At 42.9% G+C, this 17,679-nt stretch overlaps 1 protein-coding gene across 1 annotated transcript; it reads right to left on the bottom strand.

The window, feature by feature from the left end:
• Positions 1-124: 124 nt before the first annotated feature.
• On the bottom strand, positions 125-15,591 carry TM4SF20 (transmembrane 4 L six family member 20). The gene is made up of 4 exons (XM_004610851.2): positions 15,415-15,591; positions 8,693-8,758; positions 2,844-2,995; positions 125-407 (listed from the first exon to the last, which is right to left on the bottom strand). Exons 1-4 carry the CDS (start codon positions 15,589-15,591, stop codon positions 125-127), a joined length of 678 nt encoding a protein of 225 aa, XP_004610908.2.
• Positions 15,592-17,679: the final 2,088 nt, after the last annotated feature.

The following is a 17,679-nucleotide window of genomic DNA, read 5'->3' on the forward strand; positions in this document are numbered from 1 at the left end:
AACGACTCATGTGGTTTTTGTGATAATCTGGATATTAAATTTTGAACTCCTGTTAAAAAATAAGTTTTTTAATTGTAATTCTCAAACACTTGCAATGCTAATATTTCCATTTATTGCCATCCAATTACACGTACCGTCCTCTTGGTTTGGATACACCACACAGACAACCCAGGAAACCGATAATGATCTGACTGAGTGCAAACAGGATTTCAAGAATTCCCACAATCAGTAGACCCAAAAAGACAGATAAATGGATAGTCTTATGCCTGCCTTCTTTGGTCTCAAAATCCCAGTTGTCTTTATCACCAAGACCTGTGACATTGCGGTTGAAGTAATGATTAGGCTCAGACGACACACAAGAGTCTTTTAAGAACCAGTCGAGGTTGAGGGAGTCCATACTAATGTTGCTGAAAAAGAAAAGAAACAGTGAGATATTCATGAATATCACTGATCACCAAAACTGAACGTGTACCCATGCAACCTAATGGTTATGAAACTCTTTTTATTATTTTTATCCCAACATAGAAAAAAGAAGCATTTCATTTTTGGGGAGGGGGTGGGGGGGTGGGAGTGAGGATCACACCCAATGATGCTCAGGGCTTACTCCTGGCTCAGCACTCAGGAAATACTCCTGGTGGTTCTTGGGGGACCATATGGGATGCAGGGGATCAAACCCAGGTCGGCCATATGCAAGGCAAATGCTCTACCCACACTTGCCCTGGGGTCGGGTGGGGGGCAGGCGGAAGCAGCATTTCTAAACTCCTTACACCGAACCATCAGAAACTGCAGGACTTCCTCACATCAAGAATTATTCTTAATCCAAAATTGCCCTGTTAACAAATAGTTATAATTTTCACTCAAAAGACACTTCTGATATGTTTACTTAATTCAAGTGATGTGGACCAGAGAGAGCGTTTAAGAGACTGAGCATATACTTTGCATATAGGAGGCCTGGGTGTGATGCCCAACGCCCCCCTGATTCCCTGAGCACTGCCAGGAATCACCCAAACCCCTTCCCTTCACCCAACACCAACAAGCAATGTGTGCCCCTTCATTATATTGAGATATGGAAAACAAGAAACCGTCAACTCAGAAACTTCCCTTGTGAGAGCATTTTTCTGTAACTCATTGAAGAGCAATAGCATGTGTTCTTTAGTGTTTACACATCTGGAGACCAACAACTGACATCCAGCCCGTGTCACAGTTTCAACACATGAAATATGAGTCTTCATTTTGAGGAGAGGGGTCTCCCAAATGGCACTCAGAAGATTCAAGGCTTCCTCCCGCCGGTTCCCGGCCATGAAGGCCTGGCTGTGCCTTAGGAGAGCCTGAGGGTGTGGCCATGACAGGACCCCCCTCCTTTGTCCCCCCACTCCCGTGCAAGACATGAACCTTAACCTCTGTTATCTCACCACCCCTGGGTCTGCTTCTGAAAGTTTGCAGTGAGCAGAGGACCACTCTTTCCTAACTTCACTCTAATTTTCTTCCCCAGCTAGAGTTGGATTAACTTGAGCATTGACTGACCAAGAGCACACCCTGGTCTGTGGTGAGTTGTCCACTGAGGACTGGACCTTTGTGTGACACCTGTTAAAATCTCTAATTTTATGGTTTATTAAGGGGGGTGCTGCAGCGATAGCACAGCAGGTAGGGCATTTGCCTTGCATGTGGCTGACCCGGGTTCGATTCCCAGCATTCCATATGGTCTGGTCCCCCGAGCACCAGCAGGAGTAATTGCTGAGTGCAGAGCCAGGAGTAACCCCTGAACATCACCAGGTGTGATGAGCAAATATATATATTTGCACATACAAATATATATTTTGCACATATATATATATATACACATACATATATATATAGAGAGAGAGAGAGAGAGTTCATTAAGGGATCTTTGCATTTTGATTCAGAACCACTGTGATTGGCAAAATTGGGGTATAGTTTTGAATGCAGAAAGGGAAGTGAAATAATCATAATATACAAATATAAATAATGGTTATTTTTCAAATGAAGCAAAATATAGATAACAGATGTATTCAGTTGTTTTTCTTCCAGTTTTACAAATTGTGTCTGGTCTTAGGCACAGAACTATTTTACAAGACTGAAATCACTGTCACTGTCATCACTGTCATCCCGTTGCTCATCAATTTGCTCGAGCGGGCACCAGTAACATCTCCATTGTGAGACTTGTTTTTACTGTTTTTGGCATATCAACTATGCCATGGGTATATAATCCAAATATTATTTATTTCATGACTTAATCTCTTGATTTTTGCCTAGGGCTATAGATATGTTAAGTATGGGTGCAAGAATTTTTGACTGCTTCTTTTAGGGTGTACAGATAATATTCTAGATTTTGTTGATTGTTTAATTTTTTTTTTAAATCTTCAGGGCCATATATGCTCAGGTTTACACAAGGAAATATTTCAGGAGGTAGAAAGTAAATATTCCCTTCATTTTCCTGGGACATCATCCAAAAATGAAAGTTAAACATCAAGAATGACAGTGAAATTCCTGGTTTATATTTAACAGATTCTGTTCACACACACACACACACACACACACACACACACACACACACACACAGAGCCAGGGGTTGTTCAAAGACAGGGGTAAGTCTCCTGAATCAAGTCCTAAACAAGGCCATACCCATCGAGCATTCTAAGTAAAATAATCTTTCAGTGCCCGTGAGATTGGGATTAGTGGCACTACTGTGTTGAGACACATGCATCTGTCCAGTGGTTCGATCGGAGAGAAACATCCACGTCCACACCACCCCATTCTAATCTAAGCCACAATTGCTGTGGAAGGCGGCAAGGAACTCCATGAAAACCAGGTTGCTTACTCACCTGAAGTTACCAAATGAAAAGTCACAGCTGACAGTACTGTTGACTTGAGGGTCACAAATGAGAGGCCCCTTCATGAGAGCTTGGACAGACACCAGAATGCAGTATATAGCACCAAGGATCGTGAAGACATTAAAAATAGACGAGAGAAACATCTAGAAAACAAAATAGGAGTACCTTCAGGTCATTCCATGTCATTGGTCTATTTCAAATTTCAGCCGCATTTGCTATCTTTGGGTGGGGGCAGTTGATACCCCTGCAATGATCAGGGCTTACCCCTGGTTCTGCAGTCAGAGGTCACTCCTGTTGGTGCTGGGGGACCATCTGGGGTGCTGACTATTGAACAAGGCTCAGTTGCATGCAAGGCAAGTGGCCTACCTGCTGTACTGTTGCTCCCGCCCCTCTGCTGTAGTAACTGCTACCATTCTCCTGTCACCTTCCAGTCCTAGCTCCCAAGATCACCCATTGATTAGTTAAAAAAAAAAGGATTTTTGTTTTTTCAGGGGGATGGGGGGGGCACACCCAGTGATGCTCAGGGTTTATTACTTCTGACTCTGTACCCGGGAATTAGTCCTGGTGGTGCTCAGGGGACCGTAAGGGATGCTGGGAATTGTACCCAGCCCCAATGCAAGGCAGGCCTTCTACCTCCTGTGCAATCTGCACCCCTGCCCCCCCCCAAATTGTTGATTAGTTTTGAATGACCAAAAAAGGGAGATGGCAGAGTTAGCCATTTGATTACACCCACAAGAAAGGCTGTTGCATTGGCCGCAGTCCCTGGAAAGCCTGACCTATATCTGAGCACTGTCCACTTCAACTGATCAGAGATCTGTGTCACCCCGGCCCCTGCATCCGTCAGTGTGTTTCCTAGGACGGGACCCACTCACACTTGGCTGTCTGTTCTCTTGGCTCCCCAGTCTCTCATCAGGGCTTGGGCCAAGGACTAGGAGTGGTCAGTGCCCAAGCAGGGACTCTCAGCTGGGTACAAGTGACAGGCGGGCTATGGAGGCTTCGGGGGCTCCTTTCCTGAACGTTGTAACGGTCTTGGTCTCCTCCCTCTCCTTCACCAAAAATGTCTCCCGCTATTGCTAAAGACCGGGGGTGGGGTTGGACTGATTCAAAATACTGCATCAGGGATCACGATCCTCAACATGAATGGGCCACAGCAAGCGGGCCGGGGTTGGAGGAGGAGGCAGAATTGACCATCCACCATTTCATTTGGTACGGTCCAAATAAAAGTCGATAACTATATACATTTTCAGAAAAAAAATAATTCAGTAAAGTTAATTGTGACTTTTTCTTTTAAAATTGAATTGAGATAGACCCTTACAAAGCTGTTCATGATTAGGGTTCAATTATACAGTGTTCCAACACCCATCCCTCCACCAGTGTACGGTTCCCACCACCAGTGTGCCCAATTTCTTTCCCATCAGCCCCCCACCCCCTGCCTTTATGGCAGGCAACCCCCCTCCTCTCTCTCTCTCTCTCTCTCTTTCTCTCTCTCTCTCTCCTTCTCTCTGTCTCTGTCTCTCTCTGTCTCTGTCTCTCTCTCTCCTTCTCTCTCTGTCTCTGTCTCTGTCTCTGTCTGTCTCTCTCTCTCTCTCTCTCTCTCTCTCTCTCTCTCTCTCTCTGTCTTTCTCTCCCCTCCTCTCCCTTTGGGCACAGTATGACAACAATACAGCAATAGTTGGAAATGATCATTGTGACTTGTTAAGTCTGCAAAATAAAGGGTGATGCTTGCTTCACAGATTAAGCTCATAGCTCTGGGCTTGTATTCCGCTCTGCCTGCACTTACTTCATCACACCCAAGTGTTTGTGCATAGCACCTGGCTACTGTCACCCCAGGGCTCCCAACAGGTGGTCACAGCAATCAGTCTCATAGAAGAGAGAAGGGCGGTTCAGGGCCCATGACAAACCTGCTGGGCTTTCAGGCTCACTGCTGGAGAATCAGCTCAGCTCAGGTTTCCCTGACCCCACCCAGATGTTTCCGGGTGAAAGCACAGAATGCTGGGTTCCAAGTCAACTCCAAATCCCGATTCTACCTCGCTACTGTGGCGAGTTACTTATTGTGCCCATCAAGGAGTGTCCCCATGGTTTTTTTTCTCGTCACCTCTTGCTTCTGGCTTCTGGTCACCCCTAAGCTGCTGAGCTTTAGAGACTGATTCCAGGATCCTGAATACGATCCCCAACACCATCTATGGCACCTGAGCACTGCCAGGAGGGGTCTGAGCGATAGATAGTACAGTGGGTAGGATGTTTGCCTTGCATACATGGAGATCCCAGGTTTAGTCCTGGGCACCTGATACGGTTCCCTGAGTCCGCCAAGGGTGAGCCCTAAGTGCAGACCCAGGGGAAGCTCTGAGCACCAAAGATGGGGGTCAGTGCCCTAAATCAAGTGCTCAAGTATAGGTCAAACTTTCCAGACTGCAGTCAACCCAACAATCTTTGTTGTGGGTCTAATCAAATGGATAGCTCTGCTCTCTGCCTTTTTTTTTTTCTTTTTGTCATTCAAAGCAAATGGGTGTGGCGCCACTTGAATGAGTAAATTCAAAAGGCTTGAAGGAGGGTTCTGTGAGGGCAGACCAGGATAATCCCTGAGCACAACAGGTATGGCCCCCAAAGCAAAACAACAACAGCACCAGAAAAGAAATGACTCAACAAAATGGAAGTCCTTGGAAACCACATCGAAGACTGAACAAAAGGAAAGGGCAAAAGGATCAAGTGGAGAAATAATGGCCACAGCTGGCACAGGGACAAAGCTGGTGACCTACTGCCTCCCGGGATGTAATATACCTTCGTCACGTTAATGATGTGCTATTCTTAGCTGGACTTGGAAGGTGCTGAGTATGACTTACACACCGAGTCACTGTGTAACCTGACCCATGTAACTGTGACCAGGTGAGAGTGATGTAGGCAGATAGATAGGAAAACGCTCTCGGCAATGAAACTTAGGTCAATAAAACTTGGAGTAGCCCGCATTATTTATCTCTTGAGTGTGTTACACACTCTCTCTCTTTCTCTCTCTCTCCATATATATATATATTTCTCTCTCTCCCTCTTTCTTCTCTCCTTTCTCTTTCTCTCTCTTTCTCTCTCTCACTCACTCACTCTCTCTCCCCCTCCACACCTTCAGAAGCCCTCCAAATAAAATCTGTTGACTTCACTGCTTGTCTACTCCTGAAATTCTTTTCTGTGAGGCAAGACAAGAACTCAGTAACCCTGGGTCCCGGATGGCAGAGGCATATTGGGAGAAAGTGACCATCTTTCTCCTCTCGCACTTCACATGAGCCACCCATGGGGCCCACTGACCTCAAAAAGAGAGCCAAAGAGCTCCGTCATGTATGAATAATAAAGAATATAATATGTGAATAAAGCTCTGACCCTACAAATCTGCAAACCTGATTAACTAAGCAGCACTGCTCTTAATTGCAGCGCAAACTCTGATGCACAGGGCCACTTGGCACCCAGGTGTGCAATCGTCCAGAATGTTGCTGAGCCTTAAATTCTGATTATTTTTTGAGGTTGGGGGGAAAAGCCAAACCTGCTGGGTTAGACCCAACACCTGCTTCAAAGAGTGGAACTTGCAGTGTCCTCACAGGAGAGAGAACACTTGAATGATCTTGGAAATGGCGGTTAATTTGCCGTGGAAAAACGTGTGCATAAAAAAGTCCTTTTCTCCTCCCCTTTATTGGTGGAGGGTGGGGTGATGGTCACATCAGATGGAGCTTGGCGGGGGGGGGGGGGACATTGGAGAGCCCAGGTCAAACCTAGGGTCACACACAAGCCATATGTTCTGTTGCCTGAGCATGTCTCCGGCCACTGCACAGAAAGAGCCTTGGTGGATGTCAGGCTTGAGGAAACAATACACATGCATTATTTCCATTTTTGAATTTGGGAATTCGGGGTGATCTCAGCATCTCCTTCTCAACAACATGCCGAGTCCAATATAGACAGCGAAGGTAAGTTCCTGATTGTTATTGTGCATAAAGGAAGGGACATTAAATACTCTTGTTACACTGTCTTGGGAAAAGAGTGTAAAAGGAATTTGTTTTGAAGTCTATGGGCCAGAGAGATAGATAGCAGAGGGGATAAGGAACTCACCCTACTACCACAAATGGTCACCTACAGGTCCACCGGAATTGGTCCTTAGCAGAGTCACTAGTAGGAGTGAGTCTTAAGCGTAATTGGGAGTGGCCTCCAAAATGTATATAATTTCTTACTATTATGGATATAAATATTTGTGTTCCCTTTTCAAGCAGTAGCTGTGACCTCTTTTTTAATTTTCTAAAAGTTTTTTTTTGGGGGGGGGGGGTTTTGAGCCCAGCAGTGCTCAGGCCTTACTCCTGGCTTTGTGCTCAGGGATCACTCCTGGCAGGTACAGGGGACCTCGGGCAGGCTGCATGCAAGGCAAGCTTTCTACCCATTGTACTATCTTTCCAGACAGTTGTTATCTCTTATGCATTAGCATCTTTCCAGACAGTTGTTATCTCTTATGCATTAACATCTTTCCAGACAGTTGTTATCTCTTATGCATTAGCATCATCCTGGGTCCTCTTGGAACATTCTGACTCAAGGTGTCTGCAGGCCACCAGTGCCCGGAGATTTCCAGATCTTTCCAGATTGCTCTCGTGTTACCATCAGACTGGGGACTGTCACTTTAAGACCTCAGCTCAGAGCATTGACTGTGACCATTGCTTGCTAATCTACCCCCTACCTTAGAGCTACGAGAACCCTCTGTATTACTCAGTTTGGGAAGCTGATGGATTTGGATTAAAATTTACTGGTCACTTATTGCTGGCAAGCTGTTTGCTTTCTCTAAGGATTGATTTTTCAGTCAATGAAACAAGTCACATTTTTTTCCCCACTTAAGGCTTTTGAGAAAATTCAATAAAATGATGTGTCTGAAGTGTTCTCAGAACAGTTACAGGTAAATAAATCTTGAAAGAGATCAACTAGTTGCAAAATTTCTCAGATATCCAGTCCTGGCACTGAGACTTCCAGGGCCATCTCGGGAGGGGGGTCGGGCCAAGTTCTCACCATACCAAAGTCCCAGCAGCCACAAATAACACCCAGGAATTCATGTATTTAAACCATGGTGTTTAAATAAAGGGTGGGGGGGGGGGAGAAAGAAGTCCTGAAGGCTGAGTTTGCTTTTCACTTAATTACAGTGGTGTGCATAGTTGGGTTTAGGTGGCATTGCTTTAACCTAACTCACTCAAGGTTACATTCTTTTTTTTTTTTTTCTTGTTTTCTGTTTTAGGTCACACCCGGTGATGCACAGGATTACTCCTGGCTGTACACTCAGGAATTACTCCTGATGGTGCTCAGGGGACCATAAGGGATGCTGGGAATCGTGCTCGGTTTGGTCGTGTGCAGGGCAAATGTCCTACCCGCTGTGCTATTGCTCCAGCCCCAAGGTTGCATTCTGAGCCCATCATCAAATGAATTTTTCCTACATGAGCGCACAGAGTGGGTATGTTTCTTCCCCTCAGTATCTGATACACATCCTGAAACACTCATGTTCTGAGTGTTATAAAAATTGATCACAGTTCTGAAGGTGATGCAGAAATTGCCTGTCATTGAAAATCCTTAGCGTGGTTGACCTGAAAGTGAACCAAGGGATCTAAGAACTAGCCCCCAAAGCTACATTTTTATGAAGAAGTAGAAAACCTTCTGGACTTGCCATGTTATCTTCTAAGCTGCTAGGAAGAAAGTTTCTCAGACCTGGCGTGGCGGAGGGAACTGTGTTGTGGGTGGCTGAGGGGTGACGCAGGGCTTGGGTCTGGGGGAGTTGACTGCTGCGATGTGAGTTCAGTCCTGCAACTGTGCACGCAGAGCTCGGGCTGCATACTCACCCCGACCCTGTTGTTGCAGCACGCTCTCTTCCTCGCCGCCAAGGCCATGGTCACTGCTGGAAGGGCCTGGAAATGACACAAACGGGAAAGATGACTGTGATGACTCCTCGTCCAGGGGACAGACCGTCCATCTTTGCCTCCCATTGGCCACACGTGAGAAATCAAGGTTCGAGAGAACAGAAAGAAAACTTGCAGTGCCCTTGATCTCGTGGGGTTGATGTTCCCTTGTCAACACTGGAAGATTAAAGGTGCAGAGGAACTGGGGATTTGGGGGTAGGTTTTAATTTTTCCAACCATACGACTAGTTCCCCTGCCCCCAGTCATCTTTAAGGAGACTTGGGTTTTCGAATTTTTTGCTTTTTGGGTCACACCCAGCGATGCTCAGGGGCTACTCCTGGCTCTGCACTCAGGAATTACTCCTGGCGGTGCTGGGGGACCATATGGGATGCCGGGGATTGAACCTGGGTCGGCTACGTGCAAGGCAAATGCCCTACCCACTGTCTATCGCTCCTGCCTCGAGACTTGGGTTTTAAACAGATAGAAATAACTTAATTTTTTAATATTTTGGATTTTTTTTTTCTGGAAGCATCCACTTCTCTTTCTGGGCCAGGGAGATGGCGCAAGGGGCTGGACTGCAGGCTTTGCATAGACAAGGCCACGAGTTGGATTCCTGGTACTCGCCCCGGAAGCATTTGGGTTTTAGAGCCCTGACCTTGGTCCACCTAAGCACAATACTACTGGGAACCCCTGTCTTAAATTTTGAAGCACTTTTCATTTTTCCTTTTTTGTTTCATTGTTGTACAATCTGCAGTCACTCATCTAATTTCTCCCCAATCCTAGAAGTCCAAGTAACAAGCATCCTGAATGCAAATGCATGTTTTTGCTCATGGTCGATGGAGAATTAGGGACTCTATCCCCTCCTCTCTCCTCTCTTCTCCCCATCACTCCCTTCTCATTCCCAGGGGCACCAGCATCTCTCTCATTCCCAAGACTAGAGTTTGAGGGCTATTGGGGGATGGGCACACCTGGCAATGCTCGGGGTTCCTCCTGACTCTGTGGTCAGGGGTCACTCCCAGTTTTACTCAGGGGACCGTGCAATGCCCGGGATTGAACCAGGGCACCAGTGTAAACCAAGTGCAAGATAAATGCCCTGTACTACCTCTTCAGGACCTTGACATTGAGAACTGAATTGTGTCTATTTCTCCTTGCTCTTGTCCAGATAATTGGTGTCCTGCCTTTATGGAAATATCCAGAAATCTGTGCATAGCGTATTCTCTGTGGGAAGCTGAAATTAATGATTCCAGAGTCTCGGGGCATTGGAGATGTTTAGGCAATATCTAGTTAACAACTGTGAATGAAATGATTTAAATGCTCATAGGAGAAGTTTTGTATTCTTAAGGAGTAAGTTGCTTCTTTCCACGTAAGAAATTTTAGTCAATAAGTTGGTTGTTAAAAAATAATTTCCCCCCAACTTGGCACAGCTCCACTGGAGAAATTCTCTCTTTTCCATGCATGTTTTCTAAGATTTTACTGAGCCCCAAGTTCATGTCAGGCTCTGTTAGAGGTGCTGTACTTGTATGAGTTCTTTCCACCTCATAAAATTCCTCTGAGCAAGATGTTATTATTGTGCCTATCTTACAGATGAGAAAACTGAGGTAAGGAAGTGATTCTCATGAAGACGTAGAAGTGTTGGGATGCAAAGCGAAGAATTTGGGTTTTAGAGCCCTGACTTCTTTAAAAATTTGGTTTTGGATGACATCCAGCAATACTCAGGAGTTATTCCTGACTCTACACTCAGGAATTCCTTCTATGGTTTCAGGAGACCATATGGGATGCCAGAGATTGAACCCAGGTCAGCCACGTACAAGGCAAACACCGTACCTGCTGTACCTGTTGGGACCCAGGAACCCCAAAACTTGACTAGGACTTCAACCCATCCTTCTACCCAATTCGTCCAGCTTATTGATTGTCATCCTTCCCACCACCAGCAGCCTTGCTCCCCGCCTGGTCCTTCTAACTCATCCCTCTCTCCAGGAACTCAGTTGCCTTCGTTCTTCCAGCTTCACCAGAGCTCATCCCAGACTGACATTGCGCTAACCCCAGCGCCGGGTGCCAGTACATTCTAACGCTAGAAAACTTGACGTCCCTGTTGCCTGAACACGTTGACAGCAGCACCTCCTACTGGTGGCTCACAGCTAAGTGTGATTGAATGAGCACAGTTTGCAGTGCCAGCGTCACACATTAAACAAATTCTAACTCAGAGATCCCAGGAAGGGAGTGACCCTTCATCTCTCTGGAGTGAAGCTGAGGACCCAAAGGAAATGATGAAAGAAATTTCAACCCTAACTCCTGATCCATGTCGGTGTTCATGGGCTAACCTCCTTCTCGACTCAGACTCTATACTGTCCTTGAATTTATGAAACAAAGCATTCTGAAGAACTGGCTAACTCTGACTCATCTTTGTTTTGGAAGTGAGGTTTTGGCATGCTCCTTCTCCTACATACTGCCCAGGACTGCCTTTGGAACACCCGCGATAGAAGCCAATAGTTGGGGAGCTACAGTCTTGCCAAACTTAAATGTTTCCTAAAGACAAACGTTACCGATCCCTAATTTAGAAAAATACTTAGAAAAGTCTCATGTTTAGGAGGTGGTGGTGGTGGGGGGGTGATGGCAGGAAAACTGAGGACATTGGTGGACGGAAGTAGAAACTGGTGAAGGGATTGGTTTGGGCACATGGTACGGCTGAAACTCAATCATGCATAACTGTAGCTTTATGGGTCGGGGGACGGAAAAGAAAATTATGCTCATTTTAAAGTTAGCGCAGCACTAAATTCCATCTCAAGTGCATAAATCATCCCATGCTCCTTATTGGTGCAAATGCAACTCCACAAACTCTCTTGAGAGTGAGGTTGTATAAGGATCTGAATATTTACTAATTCCTTATTTTTAATTGAGGGTTTTCTAAATCAGCAATAACTCAGCATATACTCCCTACCTGCTTGACTTCACAGCACATCTTCATTCCACTATTCTGGATAATGAGCGTCAGTCACTCAGCCATTTGGAGCTATGAAACTGATGAGTCTATAGAGAATCTAGAAACGGCTAATAAAATGTGAAAGTGTGTGCATATTTAGGTGTCTGAATAATGTCATCCAGATATTCTTCTAAGGAAATGATTAACTATGAGAATATTTTCTCTTTAATTCTGAAGCATGTTTAAGTGCGTAAAGAGTATTTGTGAGGTTAAGTCTAGAGAAGTATTTTTGTGAGGGGCATATTGTTTATTTTTTCCTATAGAAAACCATACTTGGTCCAGTTTTTAAAGGAAAGTATTCACTTTACAAATGAAATGAGGAGCTGTAGGTCATTAAAATAAATGGATTCAAACTTTTAGGATTTCCATGAGTAAGCTTGAGAGTAATTCACAAAGTCATAGCTCATCATAAATATAAAGACTATATTTAAAATCATATTTTCTATACAACATCTTTAATTTGTTTAGCCTTCAACAATTTGTTTCCTGATAAGAGTTCAATGATTAATAAGTTATTATGTAATAAGTAATTCAATGAATAAGTATGGTTCTGACTAAGTTTACAGTTAATGATTTAAAGTCGTGGAAAAATAGAAAGTATTGATTTTTCCACTTTGTAATAATTGAAGATAATTTCATTAGTTTTATCTGCTCTTAGTCATGGTTTCAAAGACGAAAGTATTCATCTTATAGATTAATCATTAAATAGTAAAATGCACATACTTCATGAAATACCCAGTGCTAAATTCCACCATTGCTTTCAGTAACTGCTTCCTACAAAGTTCATTTTTGAAGCAACGCTAATTTAAAATGTTAAGGAATTTTGGAAAGATTTTAAATAATACAACAAAGTACTTATTACATGTAGTGACTTCTTCTTTGTTAAATTTTCTGTGTTTTTAACAAGAGTATTGAGATCTTGACTTAGTCTCTATTTCAACAGATGTTGTAGGGGACACAATTATCTTTTGAAAAGATATTCTTCTACCTTCATTGATAGCTAAGGACCACAAAAATACATCATTCTAAGCTCACTGTTTGATTCTGATTCCCATCTAGAGTTTGAAGTTCAATTTAGAATGTACCTATTCCATTTCTCAGAGTTATATGATGCTTTATGACACTCTAGAATACCAAGAAATAGAATAACCTGTTGTGATAGACTTTGTTATTTATTTGGGTGTGGGTAATGTTCTGGTAATGTTCTCCCAAGAAGTGTTCAGGGGTTCTAGGGGGCCTCTCAGTGATTCTTAGTGAATTATTTGTCAATTCGGTGTAAGAAGCCCAAAATGCAGTGCTGCTTGGGCCCAGGGGTATCATCAATTCCCCAGGTTACCACAGGCCTCCAACACGACATCTGGTAACACTAAGGGACCAAATCGTGTCAAGAATCGATCCAGGGTTGGTCTCATGCAAAGCATGCACTTTAACCCCTGCACAATCTCTCTGGCCCCTTATGCAAAGAATACATAAAATATGTTGTGCTGGATGGGTGTTCAATCATTGTATGACTGAAATGCAAACATGAAAGTTTTGTAACTGTAGCTCACAAAAAAATTTTGTGCCATTGCTACTCTGAATCCTTCAATGCTAGCAAGGGGGAAAATGTTTTTTTTTTTTTTTCAATGTGATGGGATTTGTGGTAGAGTCAGTTTCCATCTAATGCTCCAAGTTATTCCAAATGGTTGTTTCACTTAAGGAATTAGAGGTACTTAACAGAAATGACTAGCCAGCTACTCTAATTTTTATTTTTCCCACAACAAGGAGCTTCACCCTCAAGAAGGCACAAAATCCACACCAGGATTTGTATTCACATCCCTCTGTTGAGCAATGTATTATTTTCTTCTGCCCAGAAGAGAACTTTCATTGCAGTTTGAGGGAGTAGGAGCTTGAAAGTTTCCAAAAGCTTTTCCTAGCAGCATTCTTTCTACTGAAAACAGTTAAAGCAAAAATAAAAAAAAAAAGAAATCTATCAATTTGGAACATAATGACCCTAGAACTACTTCTCAATGGCAGGGTGGTCTTAAGTCAGGGCCAGAGGCATAGAACAGTGGGCAAAGCACTTGCCTTGCACACAGCAAACCCAGGTTTGATACCTGGCATTCCAGATGATTTTCCCGAGCAAACCAGGAGGGACTGATTCCTAAGATAGAGCCAAGAGTAACCCCTGACTACTGCTGAGTGTGCATTACCCACTCTCACAAATAACAGTGATGTCAAGTCTAGTGGATTGGCCAAAGAAGAAATTTGTATCCAAAGTTCAATAGTGAAAGGTCCAGGATTGTTTTTATCTAAGTGTGGAGATGACCACACCTGGACTGAAACCCCAATAAGGAAAAACAAGCCTTTCAAATGCTGAATTTTCATGTTTAACTGCCCCTATTCCTGGTTCATAAATATGAAAACAAAATCACAGGATAAAAAATATATAATAAAGATCATTAATAATATAAAAATGATGGTATTAATTCATTAATATCATGATAGTCATGATCTACGACTGCGCTATTCCAAGCTAAGATATTTTACCAGATCTCCAAACAAGTGGGTTTTTATTCCTCTGCATTTGTAACTCCTACTGAGGCCTACTGCATCAGAATTCAGGACAGGGTAAATCTGCATTCATTGCATATGCCTTGGGTGATTGATAATTGGGTATACTCAGGAATAATATAATTCTCTTCTAAAGGCTTTGACAAAAACAGATCCATTCATCATTATTGAATTTAGTGTCAAAGATGCAACATGATATTCTGGGCTGTATGTGAGATCTCAGTCAAAAAGTCCTTGAGTTTGGAGAGATAGGGGTTTGAATCAACTTGGGACTTAGAAGATGACTCAAAGGGCTAGGATGCATGTGTTATATTTGAGAACCCAGGGTCCAATCTCTTGCACCACAAGGTCCCCCAACCACTACTAGGTACCAGCCTCAAAACTAAAAACAGGTTTTTTAAGCCGTCTCCCTAAGACAATGCCTATAATTTTTATCATCCTCACAATTAGCATCATCCAGGGTATTCATCCTTCACGGAACGCCTATGCTTATGCTTCTATTCTCTGCAAATTTAAGAAGCTAGTATTGGTAAAGGAAACTGGGGGAATTAATTATAAGGTCCCCTGACATTAACTAAAAAACTTAAAGGAATAACTTCAACAGTAATATGCAATCACATTTTACCAGGTCATTATCACTATTTTTCCTAGTCCCCCAATACGCACAGGACTGCTGTTCACTGGGGCAGGAATGTGACTTCACCTGATCTTACCCAATAGGCCAAGAAGCGATAGGAATGTGACTCAGTGGTAAAGTGCATACTTTACCTGCATAAAACCTGTTGTTACACTTTCTACCGTGTGAGGCCAAGAACCTAAGTCTGTGGCTATAAACCAGGGAATTGACTCTTACCAAATGCCACCATATGGGTACCTTGATTTTTGCACTTTCTCCTTCAAAACTACAGAAAATAAATTTCTGTTATTAAAAAAAAATTAGACAGCACGGGGTTCAAGGTATGCAAATTGTCATTCTGCACCTTTGAGCAAAACCAAATCAACGCCATACCGCTGCTTCTTGCTGGGTGGGTCCCAATAAAGCTCATGTCAAAGCTGAAAGATTGTCCTGAGGTGTTAGTTTGCTGAAATAGGCAGGTCTTTCTCCAAATCAACTCAGGGAAAGATTACTCACCAACAGGCCTGCTCCTATAATTCCTGGGTACCACCGCTCAAAGCAAGAGATGGGGTTCTCGCCATCTTTCTCCAGTAGCTTGTAGATCAGAGGCGTTGCATTGAAAATGACACCCAGCAGGAGGAGAATCAGCAAGCTGACCCCATTGCAGGATGTGCAGCACTCACAGCAGGTCATGGTTTCTCCCTGGTTCAGCTCAAAAGCCCGTCAGTATGAATGTTTAATAGACAATAAAAGCTCCTGTCTTTTATCCTGGGTCTAGTTAACGTTTAGCAATTATAAAAAATAAAATCTACAGAATGGTTCAGAGTCCAACAGGACAAGGAAAGCATTGTTATGTAAAGTCTTGAGGAAATAAGGAAATATGTGTGTTATTTTGGAGTGGGGAAAACTTCTATAGTTTCTGTCAGGTAAATTTCTGCATAAAAATAGGGAGACGACGTTGAAAATTGTTCTTCTGGCATGTTACTAGTATGTCTTAAAAAAAGTAAAATCAAGAGAGATGCCTCCAGACCCTGTGCCAGGCTGAACCTCATATCTGTGCCACTACGGGGGCATCCTAACAGAGCCCTGGTAGCCGAAAATCTCCAGAACCCAATCGCTGCCATGCTTATAGCCAATCTCCACAAGCTTGGGACAAGTCTCATCCATGAACAAATCTGTTGAAAAACTCAGTGTGTGGGTTTTGACAGAAATTTCCAGGATGTTGAGGCAACCTCTCCCATCTCCCTGTTCTTCCTGGAGCCTGGCAGTTATACCCATAAGCTGCCTCTGGCGCCATGTAAGTTCATTAACTGGCCATGGTCCAGAGACTCATAAATAAATCTCAGGAGAGATCAACAAGCTGCAGAGATGCCTCATACCCTATCACCATCCAGTTAAAAATTTAACTTCAGCTGTATCATCTTATTTACAATTTTAGAATTCCTGAAGCATGAGCAATATCTCATGCCACTGAGGTACCAGGAGTATCACACCACATTGGATAGGATGTAAAGTAAAAGGCAACCAATCTCAATTAAAAAAATATTAGCAGACAAGGCTCAACCTGTAACAATATGTTAGTAATCTCTCATACAAGGGATCAGTGGCTCCAGGGTAAGATACAACAATATTCACATACTTTCTACTAAGGAAAACTTTTTTGATCATTTTTTAGAGAATTATTCATAACAAGCAATACAAAGTAAATTATTTAGGACCTTCTACTGGAGCAGACTTTGGTGGTGGTTTGGAAAATACAAAATAATGGTGATAAGTAAATGTAATGGTGGTAGGATTGGTGTGGGAATATTGAATACAATAAATTATTGTGGACAACCTTATAAAATTAAAAAGAAAGTTAAACCAAGAAACCCATTAATTATATAAACTATTTGTTCCTGTCAAATTGATTTTATTATGAGCTATGGAAGTTCCTTATTTTGAAATTGTTCTAGAAAAGAATATATGTATGTTGGGGGAGGAGGCATAGGAGGAAAATATTTCCTTCACTGCAAATGACCTTGATTAGCCCAATATTGGGGTTTCATTTCAAACTGTGTGCTTGTATATATAGAACAAAAATAATTTTGAGGTCATGTGATTCTAGTGATGACACATCTATTCAGAGGTAAGTCACCCAACACTTGTAGAAAGTTCGAGGAAGGCATCCAGACTTGAAGTGGTCAAGTTTGAGGTCTATGAGTGAAACATAAGAATAGAAAAGAGACTGGAAGATGGATTATGGTGTTTCATTTTCTGAAAACGCTGAGTTCATACTTGGTCATGTATAGTGTATTTCTGGACTGAGTGTCCATTTGGTCTTTCAATTAGTTAAAGCAGTCCTCCAGAAAAAGGTCCACTGATGTGCAAAGCACGCTAAAATAGTAATATTTCCTTTTTCCTACCATTCGGGGTTAACAAGAAGACTCTCGCATGATAGTTACTTAGACACCCAAACTGACACCAGTCATCTTCTTTCCAGCTTCACAAGTTTTAGAGGCAGAGTAAACAGAAGCCATGGCCCATATATTGAACTACTGTCAGAAGAGATTATTGTTGCTCCTGTTTCATTTTATTGGTCAAACGAGTCACTCAGCTATGCTTGAATTCAAGTGGTTGATAAAATACAAACCATCATATGTCCAAAAGAAAGCTGGATACTAAATAGCTCTGTTTACCTTTTTTTCTACTTATGTGTAATCCCCAAGCCAGTCCAGAGCATGAATGCAGCAAATGTTACTGGGAAGAATGAATGAATGAATGAATGAATGAATGAATGAA

The sequence above is a fragment of the Sorex araneus genome, chromosome X (assembly GCF_027595985.1).
Source record: "Sorex araneus isolate mSorAra2 chromosome X, mSorAra2.pri, whole genome shotgun sequence".
Taxonomy (NCBI): Eukaryota; Metazoa; Chordata; class Mammalia; order Eulipotyphla; family Soricidae; genus Sorex; species Sorex araneus.

Coding starts and splice junctions, on each gene's coding strand:
- TM4SF20 (XM_004610851.2), bottom strand. CDS start 15,591: ATGACCTGCTGTGAGTGCTGCACATCCTGCAATGGGGTCAGCTTGCTG. Junction 8,759..15,414: donor TTATAGGAGCAGGCCTGTTG/GTGAGTAATCTT, acceptor TGTCATTTCCAG/GCCCTTCCAGCAGTGACCAT. Junction 408..2,843: donor TTTTCATTTGGTAACTTCAG/GTGAGTAAGCAA, acceptor TTTCTTTTTCAG/CAACATTAGTATGGACTCCC.